Source organism: Xenopus tropicalis, chromosome 1, assembly GCF_000004195.4.
Source record: "Xenopus tropicalis strain Nigerian chromosome 1, UCB_Xtro_10.0, whole genome shotgun sequence".
Taxonomy (NCBI): Eukaryota; Metazoa; Chordata; class Amphibia; order Anura; family Pipidae; genus Xenopus; species Xenopus tropicalis.
Window position 1 is genome coordinate 153,725,724 of NC_030677.2, and position 18,881 is coordinate 153,744,604.

Genomic DNA, 18,881 nt, shown 5'->3' on the forward strand with positions numbered 1-18,881 from the left:
AAATGCTTTGCCTATGGCAGACACTTGTAGACAGGTGGGCAGTGCCAAAATCTCACATGACTTAAAAGATTCACAAGCCAAAAGTTTGACTTATTGTCATGGTGCCATTAGTAGGCTGGCAGATAGAATATATTCAAGTCAAATTAGTGTAACAGAAAATTAAGCATTTTTATGGAACAGTGAAGTCTTGCAATAAATACAATAATGTTTTCAATCAAGCTTTTTAATGAAAAGATCATAAAATAACAGTTTTTCATCACTGTACATTAAGACTGAAAGTTTCTCGAATGTTCAGATCACCAGAATCTTCTGTATCTTCTTTAATATGACACTTAATCTGCTCTAAAGAGCAGTCTGACCTGAATATAAAGTTCATGAGGAGATCTCTACAGCACCACAAAGCAGGAGGTAGGACTGGGACAGAAGTAACAAAGAGGCTAACAGACAATTTTCCAGTTTGCTGTAATCCTGAGATATGCCACCCCCTAATCTTCATTGATATATTAAGCCAAGGATGGAGAGAGCAAGAAGCACAGCTCAAAAGAATGCCGATATCCCCAAGACCAAAAGCTGATGAAAATAATCAAGACCAATTAGAGTACTACAATACAATTAATTCTGGCACACAGCAAGTTGAAAGGCAACCTCGCTACTACAGGCTTAAGCCTATTCACTCTTTTATTTATGGATAATTAGTGCTATTTACAATGACTTTATTAAACATGCTGCACTCTGGCGGGTGATTCATTATCTGTAAACAGTGTGAACTGTTACACAAGAGGGTGCCTCCTTGGCAAGATTCCTGGAAGCCAGACAGGTGTAACCCTCCTTTTCTTTCCAAGAATCACGTACACATACCAGTCATGCATAACGCTGGTGCCCTGCATAGTATAAAGAAGACTCCAACTCAGCTACCATTGTCTACAAGTGTTTTCTCTAGGGGGGGGGGGGGGGGCACTCAGAACCAGTTTTGGTGCACGGCCTAAAGAATCAAGCCTCTCTTTTTGCAGGCTAAAATGCCTTTCGGATAATCTAGTTGCCCATATACCAGATTAAGAAAAGTGATATTACATATTCCATATCAGCTACAAAACCTGCCTACCAAGCCTTATGGTGGGCTTCAGACACTTATGTGGTTGGTTGAGATCATAAACATGTCATCAAGTAGGTTATGGCAGACTATTGCTCCCTAAAAACCCTGTGATAACTCTGTGCTAAGCCTCGCTAACAATGCTGTAAATTATGAACTATGGTATCTGAAATAAAGAGGAGTGGTTCTAGCTCTGTCCATCCAACATAAAACTGTATCCCTCACTGCTCAAACATTCTCCAGTCTAACCTTCTGCTTCACAATTGCTGAGGAAACTATCACAACATTCTGCATATGCAGAACAGGGTGGTCATAAGGAAAGGGGAAAGGGTGACATCTTGCAGGAAAAAACATACACATATATATATATTTATATCAAATGAAGTCAATGACAATGTAACATTAAATATAACAAAAAAGAATTGCAGAAGATCTCCAGTATGAAACAGAAGAGCTACAGAAAGTCCTGTTTGTGGATTTATGGCTATTTAAAGTCTCTGAGGATACTCCGGTTTTTTTTTTTTTTGTTTTCTTTATTTTTTTTTATTACTTTTTAAACTGAAATCTTGTTTTGTGAAACTCTTCCACATTCACTGGAACCTTGCTGTGTACTTGCAGGCCCAGTGATAGGAAAATCGTTTAACCCTGCGTGCACCCCACCTTTAAGCCTAATCCTTTCACCGCAAGAGAGGTATTGCTGAGACCTTAATGCAGAAAAGGAGTTAAGCTTTTGACAGTCATTTAAACCCACCATAATAACCAATCATCACACAGGTGTGTCATGAAATAAATACATTCAGAACTGCACATACAAAGTGAAACACTAAGAACACTGCAAAAATCTGCACCATCTTTGTTAAGTTTTTGAAGACCAGGCAAAATTAATAGCATATTTTCCAGGGGTCAGACAAAACACACCACTAACATAAAATGATAAACAAGACACCTTTTCACCCAATTCCTGGATATTTTTAACCCCTCCCCAACTGATACATCTAATGTAGCTTCAATGAGTGGAGGAAGTGCAGGCTGTTTCATCTTTCCTTATGAAAATCTACAACTGGAAATTGAGTATTATCTAGAACAAAACCCTCATTGGAGTTGGAAAAGAGCTACAATGCATATTTTTTAGCATGAGAAAGAATACAGGCACATAAACCTGAGGGAAAATTCCGGTTCTTCCTAGAAGGGTGGCAAGTAACCTGGCGTAGAAGTTTAACCTAAATATACTAGGCAGCACAGAGAAAACATGGCTAATTTACTAACAAGCATTAAATAAAACCAGTGTGTTAGACTGCTGCAAGTTAAGATATTTAAAGCAAAGATCTGATGGGTTAGAAAAACAGACCAATAGTTTTTAGGCATCATGCTCAACGGTTTTTAACGCAAGTATATTTGAGCAAAAGAATGCATGCATGCCCACTTGCACAATGGTGTCAATGTTGCAGCATATTTTGAGAATGCAAGCGGTTGTGCTTACAGATATCCTCTCTCAAAGGCTCCAACCAAGTAAACTCGTATAGGAAACAGATGTGTGCAAGCCCTTAGGGTCCATGAGTACCAGCCAACCCTCAAGGATAGGTTTATAGCCAACTCCCTTCACTATTAAAGGAGTAGTCACACTTTAAAAGGATCCTTTCCCTAAGCTCCCTTGTTACTAAAACTGCATCTTCAATATAACATTGCTGCTGACTGAAAAGTAAATGACCTTACTTCCTGAAGACAACAAAAAGGCAAGCAGACAACACACAAAAGGTGACATCTATGTTTGGACAGAATGTAGCTGTTCATTCAGCCTTGCTACAACTATTCATACAACATTGTTTGCACATTTAGTACAAATTTTTTTGGTAAAGCTTTTTTAATGAACTCCTAATAACCTGGGTATAAAGTTTTTCCATCATTCTAACTATAGCCACAGCACTGAAAAAGTCAGTTATTTCTTAATTTTGCACCACCCACTTAAAAAAAAAAAAAAATGTTCAGTGCCCTGGACAAAAACATTAAACGTTCTGATATATTTATCTTTTTTTTAGCTATTACTCACCAAGTCATGCAAGCCAAGAAAAAGCAAGACAAACTAGAAACAGAAATAAGACATAAGTAGAAAATCATTTGAGTCCCTGGAAAATGGCACATTAATTTTGACTGGCCTGATGCTGAGGTCTGAAACTGCAAAGGTTTATGTAAACAATGTGATAAATATAAATAGTCCATTAGTTATTTTCTGAGCCCACTTGGTTTCTTCAAAATGTGCTTTGGTTTAAAAAATAGTTTATGGATTTGGGTATAAGCTTTTTTTTTTTTTTTTCTTACATTTTTCTGTTTTTTTTCCTCCTTCTGGTTTTATAATACATTGTTTTTACATTTCTTAAAAATGTTTATTTTTCCTGTTATTCCGAAAAAAAAAAACAACACAATTCAGGAACTAAACAAGCGGTTAACTGCCTGTCCTTTTATATTTAGAAATTGGTGCGTTTCTCCTTTTACAGCAGGATCCACGTACACAGAATACCATCCCACATCCCTTGAACCCTACACCCAGGTCCCAAGACTCTTTTTTTTTGTTTTTATTATGAAACTAGTGTTTTGCTTTTCTCATAAAATACAGAAAAAATGTTTGATACAATACTATGTCATAGAAATGTGGCTGAAGGTTTGGTGCCCAGAGGTAGCCAGTCCCTGAAGTTTGAGAAATATTATTCATGTTGTCACAGTTTGGAAATGTATTTTCCTTTATAATCATTCTATAGAACACAATCCTACACAGCGAGTTTTATATTAAAAAAAAAAAAATTATACAATACTCAACTATACACAGACTTTGTGTCGATATTAAGTGCTGAGAAAAAAAATATATATATAAAAAAAAAATAGGCCTAACAAAAGCATAGTATACAGGGGGTCAGGTTTATAATGTATACAGGCAAATGTGCAGTTCTCCTTTGTCGGAAGGGAGCAATTGGCTATGCTGCTATAAAGTAACCCAAGCTCACTGCATGCAAATCGGGAAGAGACTTTTTGGTTCAATTGGGAAGTACTACAGAAAAGAAAAATCCTGGCTTATATTCTACCAGTTTTGTCCCCCAAAGAAAATCTAATATTTGTCATCTGCAATTGGTTTCAAGTTAAATAAGATTAAAAAGTTACCTGAGAAAGACAGCCAGGCTACATTTTAACAGGAAAAAAAATCTGAAAACAATGGAATAAACCAATGATCTCACAATAATGTTAATAGGACAACCATAGCAATTCCCATAATCTTTTTTTTCTCCAATGGGCAGCCAAGAATATAGCTGTCCCATGTACTAATGGCCTTGAAAATTAAAAAAACAAAATAAAAAAATGCATGTAATGTTATAGACAACGCAAAGCTGCCCCTATACACAAAACACTGGCCAGATGTGAAAAATAATTGTATACTTTCTGCTCTGAGCTTAGAATAGAAACATGTTTCCCTACACATCATGGATTTAACAAAGTCTGGGGGGGGGGGGGGCGGGAGTAAATCTTTGGGAGCTAATGGTTATGCAAACCAGGCAAAAGCAGCTAGTTCTGCCCCATTTGGAACTTTTCATGGACTGCAGAGAGCATTTGCAGATAAAGTATCCAAATTATTACCCATGAATCATGTTCACTGGTGACAGAAAGGTGTGGATGAATAAAAGGGGCTGAGATTTAAAAGTACAATCCCACACTATAATGTATTTTAAGCTATTGCCTTTAACCTGATTTTTAGGTCTAATACTATTACAGCATTTTTCCAGCCTCTCCTTAGTATTTTAAAGTACAGAAATTTAAAGTGCTGAAAGGAACTTATAAACCGTGGACATAGGGTTTTTTTCCCACAAACTACAGGTGACTAAAGAGTTAAAGTTTCTTAAGAACAACCAAGCCTTGTGTGGGATTTGCCCTCTTTAATAATGGAAGTGGCATTAACAAAGCTACTAAAAGCAACCTATTCTATTCCTTTAATTTTTGGTCAAGAAAAAAAATGATTTTATTATTTAGAAAATTAAATGTAAACTTTTGTTTCTCTACTGGATGAATATAATTGTATTAAGCACTGATCCACCTGTGGCCTGCACAGATAATGCCAGTAGGATAAGGGTGGGGGGAGAATGAGGTGTGAGATTCACGACAGGCCATTGTTGGGATCATACGGATGCCTGTTTTTTATTTTGGCACCTTTAGACAGGTTGTACTTTGGTTATATTCTAAATTAACAAAAAAAAAAAAAAGTTGCAGTAATCGATATACAGCTATCAAAATTTTCTAGTCTTCCGCTGTGAAAGAATATACCCTTAACTTATCCAAACCACCATCTCTCTGGTATAGGTAAGTTAATCCTGGCTGAGCTTTAGTTCGATTTAAATCAATTTAAAGGCCATGGCACACAAATCATTGCAAGCCAAAAATATATGGCAGCAGTAATTATTACCCAGCTTATGATTGTGACTCCACAGCTACTTTTGGTGCTTCCAGTTCGCATCACCAATAGGAAGTGACCCACCTCTTGCAGTGATCAAATTACCTAATCATGCTATTGCTCTTGTAATAGCCTACTCCCTCATAAATGTAAACATATCCCCCCTTCCTAGCACTGCAAAAGAGTTACCATACACCACATACCACCCACTAATTACAACACATTTTTACTCTTCAGTTAAATTTTTAGGATAATGCTGTTTTTATTCCTTCCAACCTGCCTATCACTTAAGTTTACACCACTTTGATCCAACAGAATGTTATTACAAATGGCAGCTATGATTCTGGTGCGTATTTACCATGAACCTAACAGCAAACTTTCTACTCTACTACCACCCCTGTTAAATCATCCAGATCATTTTCAGGTAAAGTAATTGTCCTGCCACATGCTCTTTGGGTTATCTTTTAGAACTTTACTGTTATCACCCAAAACATTTGGTAAAAATCTGCTTAAGTGGGCCAATGGTAAAAAAAAAACAAAAAAAAAAAAACTTATAGGGGCATATAACATGCAGCAGTTTAACGGGTTAAGCAGCTGTGATGGCCAAAGTTGGGGAGAGTAATTTCCTGATTTTTTTTTTTTTTTATCCTTGAAATTTAATTTAAAATGTCCTAGATTTATACAAGTACTTACAAAAAGAAGAAAAAAAAAAAACTTACATCAAGATCTACTTGAAAGAGTCTTGAAAAAGTTACATTACCAAGAATTCAAGAGGTAGCAAAAATGACCAGTCTACTATACAGTTCTCTCTGAGCCAGGCGGACATGAGCGCGCACACACCTAGAGTACCTTCTAGGGCCATTGAGAAGTGATTAAGCACTTGGATTTTGGGTGCAAGCAAAATAACAGAGCAAAATATAGATTCAAAAGGAGTATTATTTCTAAACCTGCTTTTATGCCGTTACACCCCAAATCGCAAAACTTCACAAAATAAGGAAACAAATATTAGAAGCCTCTAAAGAAGAGGATATGATAATTTGTTGAAATTCCTAATCACCACTGCTTTTGAAAAGCCTGGAGCAAAATGAAAAAAGGAAAACAAGAAACTGGACCCTAATTAAAATTGGAAAAAAAAAAAAATCTTCCAGTTGAAATAATTCACAGATTTAGTAATATTTACCTCCTCTAATCCCAAACACACAGAAACAAGTACCTATTAGTGAGGGGAAAGTAGAACATGAGGGAGAGAAAAACCAAACTCCCTGCCAACCAGTTTTGTAGAACTGTGGCTGAAATCTTCAGTTAATGTGGTGAACAGTTGTAGTAAGGAGGCGTACCAAAAAGAGAGCATGCAAAAGATTCACAGCCATTAGATACCACGAGAGCCCTGTGAAAAAGCCCGCCAGACACTTGTCTTTTCCTCATCAGACAGAAACTGGCATGAACCAATCAAGATTCTCTCTGTGGTAACCAGGAAAGGGATTTGTGAGGTTTCTTGGTTTTCATTCACGGATTAAAGTAGGAGGCCAGCACCTCTTAAGGCCGGACTAATGTAGGCAACGCCAGGGCAAGGAAGAGAAAAAATGCAGGTTATTGGAATACGTGCAACAGGCCTAATGCATTCAACCTGCCCAATCATCCCTCCAATCTCCACTAAAAGCCTGACTAAAAAAAAATGTACTGTTTGAGTGCTCCCAGGTTCAAATAAGAGCTAACAGTAATTCTTTAAGCCTCATACTGGCATGGTGTAGTCATTTCTTAGGTAGAAGATTTTTTTAAATTATTTTATCATGTGTAGATGCCAAGTGAATTAATGGGCTAAACTGGAGGGTGATTGAGATTTCGTGCCAAAAATCATTTGCTCTTCATGGATGGAAGCCAAGGTGCAGCACATATCATTGGCTTCTTCTGTACCATAAGATGAAATGCCATGGTCGTTCGATAAAAGTTAAAGCTTTGGGGAGATGTTACACCACTCCACCTCTCATACGACCAAACTGGAAAACAGAGTACCCTTAAAGCAGCAAGTCATAAGGAAGGTAAATTGGTTGGTGTGTGTGCACGCATGAGAGAAGCACATTCTTAGGATGTCACAGGAGTCTTTGGTTTATGATGGGGAAGTGTGCATACGCAGATGACTGATCAGATTGCGCTGCTGGGTGAATTTCCCCCCGCAGAGCTGACATTCATAGGGCTTTTCCCCTGAGTGGACACGCATGTGCTCTGTCAGTCGGTACTGCCTGGTAAAGCGCATTCCGCACTCTTCACAAGCAAAGGGCTTTAGGCCAAGATGGCTCCTCATGTGGCGGGTCATAGTGCCCCTCTGTGTGAACATCTTGCCACATATGTTACAGGGGAAGGGACGGGTCAGCCAATGAGTTTTTTCATGCTGTCGCAAAGTTGCTGGATCCTTATAGCTTCTCTCACATACTGAGCACTTAAAGGGGCGAGGCTCATTAGGGAAGGCAGCATTGGGAGTGGACAGGTCCTCTGCTTCCTCTTTACTATAGGAATCCTCCTCTTTGATATATAGCTCCTCTTCGGTGTGTGTTTCAACATGTGCATTTAGCTGCTCTGAGTTAGGAAAACCTTTACCACAAGGGATACAGACATATAGGTTGTCTCCAAATGGTACAGTCTCAAACCCTTCTTGCCGATATATATAATTGGCATTCTGATGACCGCTGCACTCACTCTCACTGTGTCCACTCTCATCACTGTTATCCTTGCCATTTTCAATCTCATCTTTGCACTGGAAATTCTGTTCTGAACCATAAATTCCACCCAGGTTCCTTTCTTTTGACAATGGGCCAACAATAACACCATTTGGCATTGTCTCGCCCCCATCTTCTGCACACTTGTCCCCTTCAATCCTCATCCATTCCTTTTTCCGTGAAGCATGGCGGTGGAGTTTCTTTGGCCCTATGTCAGAGTTGTTCTCCTCCCCTGCCTCCAACTCCATTGGTTCACAGTTATTTTTTTGGAGGTCCAAATCTTCATAAGAGGCACTGTTGGCTACAGATGCTGAGGCAGACTGGGGAGAACCTGCACGGCTGTCTGCTTGCAAAGCATCATCTTGTACAGGAAGGGAAGGGCTTTTTTTAGAAAGATCAAGGCCAAGTTCCTGGTCACTACCATTGGTGCTATTATTGAGGCTGCTGTTGCTACTTGTACCTCGATTTAATGAATGGCAGTTTTCCTGTTTGGAGGCAGCAAAGACTTCATCTTCTGGTCCTGTGACTTTGGAAAGCTCCTTTGTCTGGGAGAGTTTGCCGCCATCTGGAGATCCTGAATAGCGCATGTGGCCAAAAGGGGCAGAGAGTCTTCTCCCAACTCGACCTATACTAGGAACCCCAAGTTTACCAATAAATGGCTTTCCAGCACGCTTCAGTTTCTTTCGGCAAAGAGCTGCCAAGTCATGCAGTTGGAGGTAGCTTGCTGCAGTGAGAAGAGCGTTAAAGTTTTGCTCTCCTGGCTGGTCGGATGTTAAGAGTTTACCGGTGTAAATAAAGTCCAAGATCTGCCGAAAAACAGCTGGATTAACCATGTCTGTATCCAGGTTAATCAGGTTGTCATGGAGTACGAGGGATTTAAAGTACATGCTGCTGGCAGCCAATATATTTTTGTGGGCTCGGAACAGGGCATTTTCCACTACGATGATGACATCACAAAGAAAACCTTTGGCTCGTTGCTGATTCAGCTGAAGCAGCATTTGTTTGGCATGGTTTGGCAGATCCATTTCCACCGTTTCCTTTGATGTTCCCCACCTAGAAAAGAGTAAAAGAATTGTTTATAAAGTGATATAATGACATTGAAGTGCCATTGCTGTAGATTATGCATTTTGGAATGTGTTTTTTCTTTGGGGGGAAAAAAAAATGCATCAGTCCCACCTGTAGCTACTGTTACCTGCATTTAAGTCTACTGCCATACATGGGCGATTTTTGTTCAGTAGAAAAACGTAGGGGACCGGTGCCTACATTTCAAAAAGCTTCTTGATGTGTCTGCACCCGAAACCACCGAATCAGCCTAGGTGCATATACACAGAGTGGACTTTAGTGCTGAACTGCTCGTGCATGCTGCTTTGCACCAAAATCTGCTCCATGTGCCTGCATCCAGGCCTATTTAATGGCTCCAGTGCAGGCACATAAAGAAGCTTTAAGAAGCACAGGCTGAGAATCGCCCACGCATGGCAGTATTCAAAGGGTTAAAGAGGATCTATCATTATGTATAAGTAATCTCTACATAACTGTGTACAGCTAGTAATATCTAGTTTTAACACTGAATTGATAAATCAAAAAACATTGTGCAGCACTGTACAACAAAAGGGGTAAACAAACATACAACTTACATACAAAAACTAACAACACAGGAGGTGAAAAGAGCCCTATTTAACAGCATGCATGTTGATTATGTATGGGTGTTTCCATAACAGGTGTTTTACAATATGCGCAGACTTTCAGAAGTCCACTTACTGGAATCTCCAAAGGCCTAATGTTTTCTTCAAAGAGGAGGACTGATATATTTACATGCACCTTTGTATATAAACCTGTATTTGTGAGCACTTAAATACATTTTACTTGTGATTTAAAGTAAACTCAGTACTTGCTCAGACCCCACCTCTTCAACACATTGTGTGGGTGATCTGTCAACACAAAGTTCATCTGTATATTACTTGTATTTTAAACCCACCTAAAAACACAAGAACATATTCATATTAATAAATATTTTCAAACAAAATGGGAGGCTAGAAAGGAATGCCGCTTAGAATACAGCGCAGAACTACCCAGAGTCAAGCAAAGTTCAGATGACAAAGTTTTCAGTCAATTTAAACCATATGCAAAGGCTTGCCTGCAGGGCAGAGCGAGAGGGAGGCAGGGGCACAATGCAGTTAGGAAGGAGCAGGGCTCACAGGAGAAGGGGTGTGCACAAAATGTGATGTTCAGAAGAGACAGCAAAACTAGAGTAAAGACTAGGAAAGCTCTGAAAAGAAATAATTTTCTCATATTACCAGATAAATGTGCACCGACTGAGTCACAATACAATAAGGACACCACAAGTAAAAGACAAAATATTATAAACTTGCTTTATCCAGCATTGTAACAAGTCTGTCCTGCTTTTGTACCATTTCAGAACAGGACTCCATTTTCCACCTTTCAGCTAAGAAAGTCCAGTAAGCAGGCACTGCCATATGCTCTATTGTTACAATATCTGTATTCAAGATCAGCCTTGTATTCTTTTTTTTTTTTGGATAGGGCACAGGGGCAAGACCACCCCTCCTTTACTCTCCCCTTAGTCTCACCCACTCTACAGATTCTTTTTTTGAGACAGGAAAATCTATTTCAACGTGAAGGGAGCTAATTCGAAAAAAAGGGAATTAAAGTGAAGGGGGGGGGAGTTCTGCTGACACCTGAAGGGGGGCTCTCCCCCACCCAACCAGCAGCTGGCACTGGCGGGCATTTGCAAAGCTGAAAAAAAAGATTTAACAAAAAAAATAAATAACCCTGGACAAAAGAGAGACCACACAGACACTACTAAATGTGTCTGCGCTTAAGTGCATGCAGGCTGCCAGGCTCAGCAGGAGATTGAGGACTGATCCTATAACTAGGCGGGGAGGGGGAGATTTGAGGTACCACAATACATTAGTGTTTTAATTTTTATTAAAACAAAGCAAGAAAAAGCTACCTGTGATTCACATTCACACTAAGTCAATATAGGAACAGAGCAGGGCAACTCAAAGCAGAAATCTTCCAACATAAGAATAAAGCACCATTTTTTGGGGTGGGCCACACTCGTAAAGGCAGTCAATCAGCGGATGATTTTTCTGTTATCTGATCCATAACGGTCAAATATTATATAAATTTGCCAACAAACAGGAAAGGCAGACTTGTGGGACAGAACAAGCAGCTCTTGAGCAAAGCAGAAGGGATAGAACACTTCTGTTGTTTCCAGATTAAAGACACCCCTGCTCACACTGATGGGTGGCACCAGCAGACCACATTTTCAACCCCGAGAGACTAATTTGATAGGATTGCAGGCCAGCTGGCTAAAACTGCCTCCCAAGGGGCCTATACGTGTCGTAAAGTAAATACAATAAGACCACAGGATCTGAGCATGTAACTACACTAAGTTTCCTTAAAGAGATACTATAGTCTCAAATTTTCCTGCATAACACTTTAGTACAGGAACATACAGCTGCAATAGTTTTACACTGCACTGTACAAAATAGGACGACACCTAAATTTATAGCCCCATTCAGCTATGTAAGACCCTTTATGCCAGTGGTTCTCAACCTGTGGGTCGGAACCCCTTTGGGGGTCAAACAACCCTTTCACAGAGATCGCCTAAGGCCATCGGAAAACACATAATTCTGATGGTCTTTGGAATAATTTTATGGTTGGGGGTCACCACAACATGAGGAACTGTATTAAAGGATCGTGGCATTAGGAAGGTTGAGAACCACTGCTTTATGCCCTTATGCTACCTGGCCATGCCAAACTCTTGACACCTTGTTTAAATATGATAAGAGCTTGAGTGCCTTAAGCTAGCCATGCACGTTCAGATTTTAGTCTTCTTCTGACAAACGTTTCAATATTGGTCATAAGTTTGAATACAACAATCGAAAACTAACATTCAGACTGAAAATAAATTAGAGGATGTTCTGAACATGAAATAGTTGGCAGACACCAATCATACAAAAGTGACTTCCATTGCAGGTCCCCCAAGGATATCGCCAGATACACATGCACAATACATGCACAGATTTTATCATTATGTGCTCAAAAGTTTCTAATATGGCCAACAGACTAAATGACCAATCACACATGGTATGAAAACCGTATGAAACTAGGTTTTGTACAATTTTATCCGCAAGTGTATGGCCAGCTTTAGAAGGTGCTAAAGCCAACTGTGGCTAGTTAAAGGAGAAGCCTCAATCATTGAGGGGTGCCAAATGTTATGTTCGCATGACAAAACAAGATGCAGGAAAAGGATCACTCACACAGAAGTGCCCCTGGGCCGGTGCAATTATACATAATTGCAATTTTTTCTTAATAAGAAGAGACATTCACTTATAAGTCACGATCCTCTTCAATATAATAAAATGTGCCCATACAATAACCAATAGCACTTCAGATGCATAAGACAATTTAAACCAATTCTTGGGCCATGAAATGGACTTACAAAGATGCAACAATCCTCCACATTTGGGATTCATATAAAATATGTTATCTACCACAAAAGATTTGGCCAAAGAGCAAAACAATCACTTTTAAAAGGAATAACATGGGATAAATGTGGCTTGGAAATGTAATTGCTTTTGCCTTTACAGCGCAAATACCAAATAAGTATGGTGGCTGAGCCAGTTGATGGGTGGCACAAGCAGACAACATTTTCTAATAATTTGATAGGACTGCAGGCCACCTGGCTCAATGTGTGTCCCAAGGGGCCTATACTTGCTGTAAATCTAATAAAATAAGACCAAAGGAACAGAGCACATAACATATAGCTTCCTAAAAGGGACACTATAGCCATGAATGTTTCTGAATAACACTTCTTAGTACAGGAAAATACAGCCATTACAGGCTTAGGATGATGACGATTAACAATATCTCCAAATGCTGCATCATTGCCCACACAATAAAACACTGATGGTAAATTATATAAATTGAGTGGAAATTCCTTTTAGGCAATTTTTTTGTAATTACACAAAAGTTCTTCGTGTAGAAGGTCCAATGTTACCTTTGTTTCTAAGGCATTATTGAAGCTGGCCGTACACAGGCCTCTGACCTGGCATGTTAATGGGGCCAAAACAATGGCCTCTGAAGGACTGATTTGGGCTCAGTCAGAGACCATTCTGGAAGACTGCTGAGCAGGGAAGATTGATGTGGTCATCTCCCCACATGATTTTTCAGTCTACATGAAGGAACACCAATGTGATGTGGATAAAAAACTCTCAAAACCTTTGACTTATAATATCGTCATACATTATAAATATCAGTCCAATGTCATTTGATAAATCATGTTGCAAAGTCATTTAAAATAGCCTATTCCCAGTGTACTCTCATGCCCATTATAAAGCTATATATTAGAACAACCATAAATTGTATAAAACGCAGGAAACCTTAAAATCAGGGTATGTAGAATTGAGTTTTCAATGTATTTGCCTTTTCCTGCAAAACTAAATGTTTATTTGTAAGGTATGCCCACTGTAGCTGGGTAATCTGCAAATACAGGAACATATAACCCTGCAGGACATTTCAGGGCTGAAAAGGTTAGGCAGAAAGTAAGCTGACAGGATGAATTGTAAAAACAAGCACAATATGAAATGCTATGGAGTGTTACATTTCAGGTCAGTCTATTCAAAAATACTTTCCCATAGGCAGTGACTAGTGCTGCTCACATAAAATGGTGGCCAGGTGGGTACCTAGGAGCATGGTTATGCATTTGCAAGCCCATTACCCATCCCCCCAGCACCACCTCTCACCCTCTAACTTGCCCAGCAGGCGTCTCAGGCTTTCTGGAATGCAGACCAGCCCCAGGCACCAGCTCAAAACCTTCCCAGAAAATCTGTTTGCCAGGTCTGTGTGTCTTTTAAACTGCAAATACTAAGAACACGGGGGTGGGTAGGTTAGAACAGAGAGGTGCAGAGGCAAAGAATATCTATTTAGAACCTGCCTTGCCAAAGCATTAGCAGGAAACAGTTCTTTCATTCATTTAGCAAATACAAGGCAAGGCATGTAAAACGCAAATTACCTTACATGTTTCGCTACACCTTTCCTTCAAATCACAGGCTTAGTAATATGTACCCATAACTGGAAAGGTCCACTGAATTGGCAGTCTTTCCCAGATCAACATCTGGCAGATTTTAGTGGGCCCTGTATGCCCACTTTTAATATCAAAACTGCAACAGGGCGTGATAGCACCACTTTGATTCTGCTGAGAAACTGGTCAACTAGTGACATTAATTATACCAGTTTGGAAAGTCAGGGACCTAGCTTTCTGAGCTTATATGAGAGAGAGAAATAAGAAAAAAAATTCATTTTAAATTGAAAATTTTATAAATTTAAAAAGGGAAAAAAAGATTTAACCAAAGCTGAAATTGGAAAACAATAATTAAATTTCTTGGAGCAATGATAATTTTTTTTAAAAAAAATAAAAAATAGCTGATGTATGTCATTTTTTCTGTTCGAAACAGTATATAAATTCTGAACTCTTGGGTAAGTTTGAGGTCACTAAAATCAGGACCCAAGGGCCTAAAATACAGCTTGTGGTGGCTTTCAGCAGAAGCCACTCATTTTTAAAATAAGATCTCTAATAAGGCTAATGGTACAATGTGTGTTTTCTGGCAGTGAAGAGGCAGATTCCTAGCCCTTCTATCCCGTTTTAGTGCACACAATGGGGAACTATACGCACACATACAGGATGGAGGGAGGTGAATCAGCAGTTTGTTCACCAACGAAGAAACTCCTACGTGTGCCATTAGCCTAAGTATGACAATACCAACTGCATTATACTGGTACTTCCATGAGAGTAAAAAAAACAAAGAAAGAAAAAAAAAAAATTCTACCTTTTCACAGCATACTTTATATACTCTATATGTAGATTGTTTAAAATGGCCCAGTTTAATAATTTATACCTCAAATATTAAAGTCATTTTCTTAGAAAAGAGCATGCGATTAGTATTGTGCACAATGTAGCCGCACAAGCCAATCTGGTTTTATTTACATTTTATGACATACAAAATTATCCTATGTATTAATAACTTTAGTGTTTTCAGTGATATATTCCCAGAAAATTAAATTTTAGGTCAAGAACCCACCCCTACACTCAGACGCTTATTGATGTGCCTGCACCCAGAACCATTGCATTGGCCAGGAGCAGGCACACGTTAACAGTTTTGCACGGAATTCTGCTTCATGTGCCTGCACCTGGGTCTGCACAATGGCTCTGGCTGCAGGCACATCAATAAGCTTTTTGGAGCATGAGGTGGATTCTCAGCCTGCATTTATCTGTAGGCAGAGAATATGCCTCACGATTTTGGGGCCATGTGTAGGCTCTGAATTATCCCCCGATAATTTTGATATGATGGGTCGTTTAGTCGATCGGACAGGTTAGAACATTTTGAGCAGATAAGGATAAATCTGCGCATGTATTGGGGGACCTACAATGCATTTCCAGGAAGTCACTTTTGAATGATTGGGGTCTGCAAACTATTTCATGCTCAGAACGTACTCTGATGTTATTTTAGGGTGAAGACACATTGAGCTACTAGTAGCAGCTACTTTTTCACAGCTACTAAACTCCAGAAAATACCCTGCCATAGACAATGTGAATTGCCTCTGCTAAAACACATGCAGAGACAATATCAGTAAATGATCAGCATTGTCTATTTTGGTAGCAACAACTACTACTAGTAGCTCCATGTGTCTTCACCCTTAGGGCTTCATGCCACAATTTCAGTTTAAACGCAACAATCTAAAATTAACATTTAAGCGTACAATTGATACCCGTGTGTCTATTATACTCCATGTGGATTAGTATTTGTTACACTGTGTTCAATTAACACACACCCAAATTATTAATTCCCAGCTGTATTAAAATTAATACAACGAAAAATAATGGCTGGGGTTTAACAATACATATTTCTTTAAAAGAATGCATCATTCTAGTGCAAAATATGTCTTTGTAAATATGGTAGGATTGGTATACTGATCGATAATCTGCCATTTAGTGTTTTTATTCCACTAATAACCACCATGATGATCCCAGGCTAAACATTTTGCGAATATTGACCAAAACATGGTTTAACTGTTTTAACGGGACCTACATTTCAAAATTCAATTTCACTAAATTTTAAGCGTGATCTGAGCATAAAAGGAAAGCCAGCTGTAACTATATAATGAAGGAAGGCTGCTGCAAGCAAACCAAAAGACACTACAAGCCAGCTTCTAAGGCTATTTCATAGGAAAGCCTGTAGTCATGTTACCATGGAGGTTGTTTGGGGAACAGTAAATGAAGCACTGTCACTTTCTAGGCTTACAACACATTTCAAATACAAAATATCCTAGTCATGTTACACGCACACTTTTATACACACATAGCTTTTTATGCATTTTTAGTATTCTTGGTATAGACTATTAAGTAGCTATTATTATTTGCGTACTTTAATTTGTGGGAAGTGGGAATAGCCACAACTGCTCTAGCGAGGAAACCTTGGTCACTTACTTTATTAAGGCAGTGACCTCTGTTGGACAAATGTATAATATGGAGCCACACTTGCAGTAACAAATACAAGTTTTTCACAAACAGATAGAGCCTTCATACTAATTTACGAACTATACTGTAGGAAAGGAGCAAGATATGAAAGGCACCAGACACATAGAGCTGGAATGTCATTATGAACTCTAAAAGAAGTAATCCTAAGAAAATGGACATTCAAAGAAGGGCTGCGTAAAATGATACAGTTGCTCAACAGCCACAGATGACAGAGGTTTAACGTGCATACATGTAATGAGATGCTCTGTGCTTTAATAGCCAACTGCAGACTGATGCAACACGCAGAGGGGGCAATAATTAGCCACATACAGGCCACCATCTCCCTAAACTAATACATTATTAAAGGCTGTAAAGAGGTTAAATATATTACTAAGGAAAACAGAAACAGAATGCTGATCATTGCAGTCTGCTCAATTAGTAATCACCAAGGTCTAAATTCAACATGCATAGTATATTCGAATAGAGTGGGATAATAAAACAGAAAGCTGATGTATTACAGTTAATTAAACGGAACAGCCAGTTATTTGACCATGGCTCTATAGTACATCAAGTTGCCTCCACATCTCCATAAAAAGTAATCCATTATTTAAATAGTTGCTGGATTTTTACTGTCCCTAGGAGTTCCCTCCTTTATTTCAAGGTGCATTATTGGCAGGAGAAAAAAGGGACAAAATTCAATTAATAGGGTTAATAGGAGCCACTTTTGTGCTCACCTACCACAGATTTAGCACACAACCCACCCACTCTTAAGATCCATGCGAGTAATGCATACATACTGTTAATCAATAGGTAAAATGAAACGAGATTATAACTTTACAAGATAAACCGTATCAATATTATATAATAAATGGGCCTATTTAGAACCAATTTTGTTTAACTAGGCACTAAGAGATTCAGATAGTGTTGGCTTCTTTTAATGCACCCATTTGCTACATGTGCACTAGCCCTTGTGTGTTACATGGCTCTCTACCTGCATCTGGAATATACTTGCATTCTCAAAATAATCTCAATACAGATAGTAATGGCATATTGCCACAGGAAAAACAAAATGCCTTAGGGAGTAAAGCAATGCTGGCGGGTCAGAACTGAAGGGCACTGAGAAACCAGTGATCAATTTTAACAAAAGAAAGGGTTATGTACGATGATAACAAAAAAAGGGTGGGCAGAGACAGGCAGGGAGACATAAACATTTTGTTAATATTATTTTAAAAGGAATCGCTTCAGTTTTCTGCAGTTGTGTGAAGCTGCCTGCAGCGACTTCAGAAAGCCAAAGAGATGCGCAGGCCTTTTTGCTGGCGATTCTTATTGTTGCCGATCGAAAAGGCATTTCGGAGAGGTTAATCCCAGCAGAGAGATATTACAATCTAGGTTTTTATTCATACAAAACATGCCAGGATTATAATACAACCTTAGCTACAGCCTATTTTCCTTAAAAAAAGACAGCACAGATTAATATGTGTTATATATATTCTAATTAAAACTTTAACTTACCCACCCACTTAGATTGTAAGCTCTAGGGGGCAAGGAACTCCTCCTTCCTGTTGCTCTCAACACATGGTACTTTATCTTTGTAACTGTACACGTGGCACTACTTAAATAAGGATATGCATACGTACACATGGGCACTTTCACATTTATATACTACAAAATCTATAAAATATTAATTATTTTAAGAATACTATTTAGGTCCCTGCTGTACCATGAATAATTAGAAATTGGGTAACTACTGCAGAGGCAAGAAATGAACACATCTCCCCTTATACCTCACTGCATATATCTGAGAACCCTTTCTTTACTGTGTAAATACTGTCTAATATTAATGGTCAGCAATAAAAAAATCGGTGAATGTTCAGAAAAAATTTAAATTTAAGTAACATCTCGATATACAATAATATGCTTTTAAATAAATAATCTTTTAGTCCCTTTTTCTCTCTGTTTAAAAATGAGAGGCATCTCCATACAACTAGGACCTTTATCTAAAACTATGGACAAAAATAAGAAAATGCATTTTGAGAAACAAGTAGGCAATAAAGGAAATACTGCAGTTAAACTGTACTTACAGTTGCCAAAACCAAATGCCTCACAAGA

At 38.7% G+C, this 18,881-nt stretch overlaps 1 protein-coding gene across 1 annotated transcript in view; it reads right to left on the reverse strand.

Annotated features, from left to right (window-relative positions):
* Nucleotides 1-205: 205 nt before the first annotated feature.
* Nucleotides 206-18,881, reverse strand: part of hic2 (hypermethylated in cancer 2) — a 31,448-nt gene continuing 12,772 nt past the window's right edge. The window contains exon 2 of the mRNA XM_002931886.5: nt 206-9,286. Coding sequence (XP_002931932.1) covers nt 7,627-9,258 — 1,632 coding nt within the window. The 5' untranslated portion in view covers nt 9,259-9,286 and the 3' untranslated portion in view covers nt 206-7,626. The remainder of the gene's footprint in view (nt 9,287-18,881) is intronic.